The sequence below is a fragment of the Ailuropoda melanoleuca genome, chromosome 16 (assembly GCF_002007445.2).
Source record: "Ailuropoda melanoleuca isolate Jingjing chromosome 16, ASM200744v2, whole genome shotgun sequence".
Taxonomy (NCBI): domain Eukaryota; kingdom Metazoa; phylum Chordata; class Mammalia; order Carnivora; family Ursidae; genus Ailuropoda; species Ailuropoda melanoleuca.
In genome coordinates this window covers 1,882,847-1,890,848 of record NC_048233.1, presented here as the reverse complement: position 1 = coordinate 1,890,848, position 8,002 = coordinate 1,882,847, and the positions used below count along the sequence as shown (strand labels likewise).

Below are 8,002 nucleotides of genomic sequence, written 5' to 3'. Positions count from 1 at the left end.
AACGTGTGAGCCTCAGGCTGTCGCACTGGGCAGCACTGGGGACTGAAGGTGAGCTGGAGACCTGTCACTGCCCTGGGCCTGCTGTGTGCACATCCGCCCTGGCTGGAGCCAGTCCACCTTGGCGGTCAAGGACAGACGGGCCAACGTGGTGGGAATGCGGGCATTTGCCCAGAGGACCCTGCTGTGTAAGGGGAGGTGGGGGGAGGGCTCCCTAGGAGCTGCTGATTACTTTTCATCAGCCTCAGTGAGATTGGGGGTGTTGCTAACAAGAGAGAGGAACCCTGTTTAACTTGTGTTCCTCTTGCACCTTCAAGACTGACTTTAGGGACAGGCAGATGATTCTCTGCATTTACAAATATGATCCTTCCAGGGCTCAGCCGATGGGACTCAGAATTATGAACTGGAGGGCTGGGGCTGGGGCTGGGGAGACCAGGAGAGGAGATAAGCCAGAGAGCAAGGTCTCTGGGGTTGTTCGTCCGCCCCAAGCCGGAGTGACTCAGCTCCAGGCCTGGGCTGGCCTCTGGCTGACTGGGCCTGGGCTCTAGGTTCATTAGTCTTCAGAGACCAAGACAGAATTTTCTCCTTCCTAGAAGCTTTCCTTTGGATGTTATCCCACTGAGGCAGGCACAAACCTAGGGAGAAGTGAGCCCTCCAGGTCCCTTTCTTGGAGTTCAGCTGGACTCCCGGCAGAGCCGGGCTGCTTGCCCTTCAGAGGTGGTGTGAACTGTGCGGTGCTGCCCTAACAGGCATAGCGGACCTGAGAGACAGTCTTCCCCGAGCCCCGCCATGGAGGCCGAGGCCAAGGTCCCTCACCAGCCCGGCACAGGCCTGCGTAATGCATACGTGCGTCGAATGCATCCCTGTTCTGAGTGTGTACGCACAGGCCCATTCGCACATAGGCAGAGCCCCGAGGAGAGGAGCCCTTGCGCAGCTCCAGACAGCTGGCTCACCGCTAAGGGCCTCTGGATGGGGGCACACCTGTATCGCACGACACGTGCTAGAGGGACACACTTGCAGATTATGGTGCCACCGTTGTTATGCTGGGCAATATTCCCCAACTAGGTCTGGATCCTGATCAAAAAGTTAGATTCCGAGAAATTCTGCAAAAACTGTTGATAAATCACCAGCTTAGAGGTTAAAATGATCCCTCCTTATTCAGCTTCCCTTCCGTAGGAACCCATGGCGTGATACACACATCTGGCACGTAGCCGGCCCCTGTAACTGGGCCGAGTGCCCTTCTCCTACCTTCTCCCCTTGCTCAGAGCACAACATCACCCTTGCAGCTCGCCCGCCAGCCACCATGCTCACCCAGGCCTGGAGTTCTTATGCACACAGTGCCACCAGTTTCCAAGGGATGAAACTGTCAGGACAGCACACCAGTCGCTTCCCCGGCTTTGAGATATAGGTGCCCTCAGGCCCCAGTATTAAGGAGGTTGAGCCATAGTCCAGGGAGGGGAAATTACAAAAGGAGTCAACCCTCCTGCCCCATAAGAGTTGAACCATGAGGTCTTTGGTGCCTCACTCTTTTCCTATCCTAGCCACACACCCCGGAGCCTCAGAGCCATTGTCTGCTGCGTTAAACCAGAGGCACCAGGACACGGTTTCTATGGCAACCCCTGGAGGCTTTAATTCAGCTCTGAGTTAAAAACGATATCAAATAATTGGAGAGTGCAGGAGAACGCAGCCAGCAGCCTGACCCTGTGTCCCCTCTGGTTCCTAGACTCTCGGGTATGCAGAGGCTGAGAGGGTCCACATCACGGAGGGGACAGGACAGGGACACTCAGCTGGGACCTCTGAACAGGCTTGAGGGAAACAAGTTTGGGTGCAGTTTTGGCCTAGCAATGGCTCTGGAGTTAGCACACTGTGGCCTAAGTTTAAAAAGGCAGCTGAGATGGCATGAGCTCCCCCACCACCCCCAAATGCTGGAGCAGAGCATCCTGAAGGCCACCGGGGGCACGTGTTTTCTCCAGCAGGAAGTCAGGGTCAGAAGATCTGGGCCAGACCCCAGCCTGCTCCTCCCACCTCCTTTGCCCTGAACCCTGCCTGGGGGGGACAAGGATCACCCACCCCTGCCTGCGCCCCGACCCCTTCCAGCTGCAGAGTCCTTTCACACAGCTCGGGGTCCCTGGGGAAGCAGGACGGGACCTGTGATGGCTGATGCTTGAGTGCCCACTGAACTGGACAGCTTTGCAGAACCCAGCTGAAGCCGGGATAAGGAGGGCTTCAGCACACAGGCCTGATCGTGCTCAGGCAGGGAAGCCCAGGTGCAAAGGACTCTTTTAGGTACCGAGAAACCACCAAGTCTGGGCAGCTGGGGAAGGGCATTGGGTGCTCTCATCACATTTGAGGTCAATGGCAGCACAGGCTCTCAGAGAGAGGCAACCTGAGTTCAAATTCTAGCTTCATTAATTATTAGCTGTGTGACCTCAGGCAAAGAATTTTTGTGTCTCAGTTTCCTTATCTCTAAAATGCAGCTGAAAGTATCTGCTTCATTGGATCACCCCAAGGGCCGAATGAGATGTGCACGGGACGCAGTCTCCCAGATGCTGGGCACATACCGAACACGCGGCCCCGGCCCGTCCTTCAGGCTCTGAGTCTCGGAGCTGTCTCTGTGCGCAGTGGCGTTCTAGACCCAGGGTGATGGGAGGGGGAAGCGGCGCCCAGAGCGGTGCTGATGAGGTCCCAGTTGCAGTCTCTGTCTCTGGTGACCTGGAGCAGATATCTTAGCCTGTCTGAGCTTCGTTTGACTGACTTCATAAATTCTTTAGGATCTCAGGTTTTATGGTTTTATAAACAAAATGGCTTAGGAAGACTCCTTTCTCCCTCAGTCCCACCGCTTGGCTGGGAAAACCTTGGGCTGGAGGACTGTGGTCCTTGCAGACCACAGGTTGGGTCCTCCTGCTATTACTGTGTGCCTTATTCCTGACCTTGTTGCACAACGCCCTGACCGTGGGGGCGCGGAGGGCAGCTCCTACCTGCAGCAATGGCTGTCTTCTTGTCCACGGTCACGGCCACAGCTGTGCTGGCTGTCACTACCATGGGCTGGCCTGGACTTTCTGGGGAAACAAAAATTACCAAGTCACTTTCTCAGCGCCCGGGGAAGAGCCAGTGGTTGGGTGGTGGGATGGGGAGGCTGAGAACACACTGTGAATCTTGGGAGAGGGCATTCCTTGAATAAGTGTAGGGGGGGGGGCTGTTGGGGAAAGCCCCCGCTGTGGTGACACTGTCACCATCGCACACTGGTTTCTGCAGAGCGCCTCCTGCATGTCAGGTATTGCCACCTCCCCATGCAGATCTGAACCTGCCAGATAAATACATCAGGGTCCCTGGTGGCCTGGTCAATGCAGTGTTGTCCCCGTCACTAGGACACTGTGAGTTCGCTCTGTCTCAGGGCAGAAACTGTCTGCTGGCTGGTGCCTCCCTTGTGCTCAGGGACCCTGCTGTGACCCGTCCTCTCAGTGCGTGTTCCACCCAGAAGCCTTGCATTGCGTCAAATGATTCTCTCTAGCAGAAAGACAGGCTGTGTTCCAGGACTCGTGGTGGCTGATCCTGGGCTGTCCTTCATCAGTCACATGAGTCAGGGTGACATTGACAGCCCCTCCAGAGGCCCGGTGCCAGGGCTGCACCAGGCACAGAGGCTGGCGGGTGTCTGGCACATCTGAGGCACTCCATAAATCCTGGTCGTTGGTGGTCAGGCTGCTGCCGCCGCCCCATTACCAAGCCACACTTTCACTGGCGTTACAGACGGCTACCACACTTCTGGGACACTCTGCCAGGCTCTTGAAGGGCAAGGCTCTGAGCTGCTCTGTCCCCCTCTTTTAGGAGAATCAGGTCACCATAGGTGCAGAACGTAGGTGGCCATGTCAGCTGGACATGAAAACAGAGCTTTCTGGCTCTGTAGTGGTATGGGCTAGTGTGTGACCTTGGGCTTTTTTTTTTTTTTTTAATTTTATTTATTTATTTGACAGAGAGAGAGAGAGACAGCCAGCAAGAGAGGGAACACAAGCAGGGGGAGTGGGAGGGGAAGAAGCAGGCTCATAGCGGAGGAGCCTGATGTGGGGCTCGATTCCCATAACGCCGGGATCACGCCCTGAGCCGAAGGCAGACGCTTAACCGCTGTGCCACCCAGGCGCCCCGACCTTGGGCTTTTTAATCTTCATCTGTCCAGGGACATGGCTTAGCTTTTCAGAGCATTCTTTTTTTTTTATTAAAGATTTTATTTTTATTTATTTATTTGAGAGACAGTGAGGGGGGGTGGCACAAGTGGGGGAGGGGAAGAAGGAGCTGAGCAGGGAGCCCTATACGGGGCTGGATCCCAGGACCCTGGCATCATGACCTGAGCCAAAGGCAGATGCTTCATCGACTGAGCCACCCAGGCATTCTCTTTTCAAAGTACTCTTGTCTACAGCCAAGTTCCATTACTAAAATTCCTAAGAAAGGGGCAAAATTTTTATCAAGTGCTATATTCTGAGAAGGTCTTTATATCAAATGTTGCTTGAAACAAATAGGTCATGAGAAGCTTATGTGGAGATTGTCCATTGTCATGGAACTTAATTATGCTTTCTCATATCTATTTTGCTAAGATCATCCATCATACCTGGCTACAATCTAATATCTCACAGAAATTCAAAATTACTCTGATTCTAGAAACTTCCAATATGTAGCATTGTCCTTGATTCTAGGAATTTGCCATGATAAAACCACAATAAAAACAGAAGTCAGCTTCCTCACCTTGCTTCTAGAAAACTCTGGAAGCAGGAGGGACAGGCCTGAGATACTGGGGCATTGGCGAGACTCTGCTCTGTGCTGGCAGGTCTCTCAGGCACTGGTTGCAAAAGGCAGTTCCACCCGGGCAGAACTCAGCCCACCAGGGACCCAGGCAAAGGGCAAGAGAGTCCGCCTGGAGAGGCAGAGGGAAGGCTCTGTTCACCCTGGAGGCGGCTCCTCTGCCTCTTGGGGTACCTGCCCCCCTTAAAATGAAGCTGTTGTTGTTTTCTTCCTTGGGGGAGAATGGGGGTGTGCAGAGGTGCCCACGTGTCTCCAGGCACACGCAGGAGCTAAAGCAGCAGCGAGGGTGTGAAAAGAGAGCAAGTTCCTGCCTCCTTACTCAACTGTCCCCCCTTTTGGGTTGCCAGCCTCCCTCTCTTCTCCTTGTGGCTTAGTTCCCCACCCACCGCCCTCCTACCTCCCCGCCACAAAAAGCAACCCCGGCAGCCTTCAGGCATGAGCCCAGTGACAATGCAGGTAGGAGAGAGCCCTGTCATGGGCTGGGGGCAGGGGCCAGGGCTTCACCCCAGAGAACCTCCCCAAGATCCTGTGGGTGGGAGCCCCTCCTGGGGGAGCCCTTGATGCTGCTCTAGAAGGTGACAGGAAGAAAGAGCTGCCTCTTTCTGGCTCTGGGGGGCAATGTGGGGAGGAGACCATCACCTTGGCTTTGTGAGCCTCCCTTGTGGGCTTTCCCTGGGAATAACAGCACCCACTTCCTCTTCTCCTTCCTGCCTTACACTTAGGGCAGGAAAAGAGCCTGGGCTTTGGTGGGCAGAACGTGGGTTTGGCCTGGCTCTGTGGCTCCCTAGCTGTGTGATACTGGGCAAGTCACAGAACCTCTCTGAGCCTCAGATTTTTCCTGTGTAAGAAGAGAAGTAATAGCAACACTTACAGGGTTGTGCAGATTAAATAGTTATAGGCTCTGGAATGTTTTGTAAAGCATATTAGCAATGCATTCAGTGGGGGGAATAGGCATAAGATGGAGAGGTGGGCTTAGGCACAAGGTGAAGAAGGTGTCAAGAGGGCATAGAGGGGGACCTCCTCCTTGCTGCCTGCAACCCCAGGAGAAGCCCGTGGGAGGCTGAATCTACCCACCTGTCAGCTCATGGTACCTTCTGCATCAGGAAGCTGGAGGATAGTTTTGGTGGAAGGGCATCTCGAAGGGGAAGTACAACTCTCCATTCCAGGTAGACTTCCAGCCGGAGTTCTCCACTTGCCCTGCTCTCCTCCTTCTCCTTCTTCTCCCCGCTGCCCCCACTCTTCCTCCTTCTCTCCTTCCTCCTCCTTCCTCTCTTCCCCACTCCTCCTTCTCCTCCTTCTCTCCCTCTTCCTCTCCACCATCTCTGTTCACTCTGACCTGGACACAGATATCCCTAGGCCCTTTTGCTCCACTGTGCTGGGGTCAGTTTCCCTCGCAGGTGACCTGGTGGAGGGCCTGCTCTGCTGCAGACTCTTGGGCCCCTGGATGAGGCCCCCAACCTCTCTGGGCTGCAGTCTCTTCACGTGTAAATTAAGAGGATGAAGCTACCATCCTCCAAAGTCCCTTTCTCTTCTAAACATTTCGCAATCTTCTTGGTGCTCCACTAAAGTCACTTACTTTTTCTTTTTGGGGGCTATTTTTCAGAGTGGGGGCTGGGAGTTGGGAGTTGGGTGCCAGCAGCTCTGAAACCCTTCCTGGGCCTTGGGCTAGTAGGGATTTGGTGGTTTGGTCCATAGGGCCAATCTTGGCTGCCTTATTTCCTTATCCCTTGAGCCCCCTGTGGCCTGCCAGCCGGAAGGTGCCCTGTTATTACTGGGAGGTCCTGAGCAGCAGACAGGGAGGTCAGTGTTGCAGCTCCCGGGAGACCCTAAGGGAGTGGGGACCAGGCTGCTTTCTCTGGGAAGAAGCGCGATGGGGCAGTGAACCTGATAAGTGTAGTAGTCCCCTGATGGAATAAAGTCTGTTACTTTCATCTGGGGAGTTTAAGAAATTTTCAAAGATACTCAGATGTTTAGAAACAGAAGAACCTTAAAGAACAACTCTTCCAATATGTTCCTATTTGGAATTTGGGCTAGAATCCAGCTCTACTTGACTTTTGGGTCAAATCTTTTTCCTTTGTGCCATGCTGGATTTTTAACATGGGCTGCTGGCTGGGGGATAAAATGAGCTGTCCTATATATTCAGGGTAGAGATCAATAGCGTGGTAAGGCATGAGTGAACTTTCTCAAGGTGCTAACGTGTGTCAGGAGGGATGTTTGGAAGGGAACCCAGACATTCTGTTCCCCGTCTGCTCCTGTTTCCCACCAAGAGCAGCAGGAAGAGTCACGCCCTGGTCCAGCTTGGCCCCAGGAACACAGGCGTACGCATTACCTGTTCCTTCTGCTGATCGAAGATTGAAGACAAAGCTGCCAGCAGGCTGCTCAGCAGCCTGGCGGTACCACAGAGGGAAGTGGTCCATGGTGAACACACTGGCCTCATCCTCAGGAGTCAGGAACTTTCTGCAAGGAGAAAGATTTGGTATCTCCTCCCAAATCTGGGAACATGTTTATCCTTTTCTCTTTTTTCACACAAGGTTATCTTGGCTGGGCCAAGAAGAGAGATTCATCTCTGTTTTGGTAGAGTTGCAGGTAGAAAATATTAGTCCCTAGACTGATTTTACCCCAGACAACTTTCCCCAGCAATTCCTGCCTTTTCCAGAATCAAATGCTGTTGCACCTGATGGTACACTAGTAGCTAGAAGGGGTAGAGAGCCTGTATTGTGAAAGGAGACTTTTTTTGTTAAATGAGAACTCCTTTGCCTGCAGGGTTTATTTCTTTTGGATATACCCTAATTTCTTTTTGTCTGGCTAATTGGCATGTCTGAATGGGGAAATTGCATAGTGAATTCTATCGCTGCACTAATAGAAGGGCATAAATTCCCCCAAAATGGTTACTTCAAAAGTCATTGCCTCTAGGGCTTAGAAGGCATTAGGAGTTATCTTTTTCTTGAGCAGCTTTACCTTGCTAATTATGGTTTTGCATTCCCTGAACACACAGCAGCCAGCAGAAGGGAGTTGGTCCAGAAGCAGAGTGGGAGGCAGGGAGAAGCTGGTTTGTGGATTAAAAAAAGACACTGTGGATAACCCACAAGGTGCATAATTGAAGTTTGATTTTAAGAGAGGTTGGCTTACATATTCCAGAAGCTACCTGCCTTGTTGCACAGTTCCTGAGCTCTCCAGTTATGTCACAGTCTAGGTGAAGGGAGCCCTTTGGAAT

The 8,002-nt window shown here is 53.0% G+C and overlaps 1 protein-coding gene across 1 annotated transcript in view; it reads right to left on the bottom strand.

Annotated features, from left to right (window-relative positions):
- Positions 1 to 8,002, bottom strand: part of CACNA2D4 (calcium voltage-gated channel auxiliary subunit alpha2delta 4) — a 110,914-nt gene that overhangs the window by 40,980 nt on the left and 61,932 nt on the right. Inside the window, exons 25-26 of the mRNA XM_002914122.4 lie at positions 7,118 to 7,245; positions 2,976 to 3,056 (exon numbers count right to left, since the gene is read on the bottom strand). Coding sequence (XP_002914168.2) covers positions 2,976 to 3,056; positions 7,118 to 7,245 — 209 coding nt within the window. The remainder of the gene's footprint in view (positions 1 to 2,975; positions 3,057 to 7,117; positions 7,246 to 8,002) is intronic.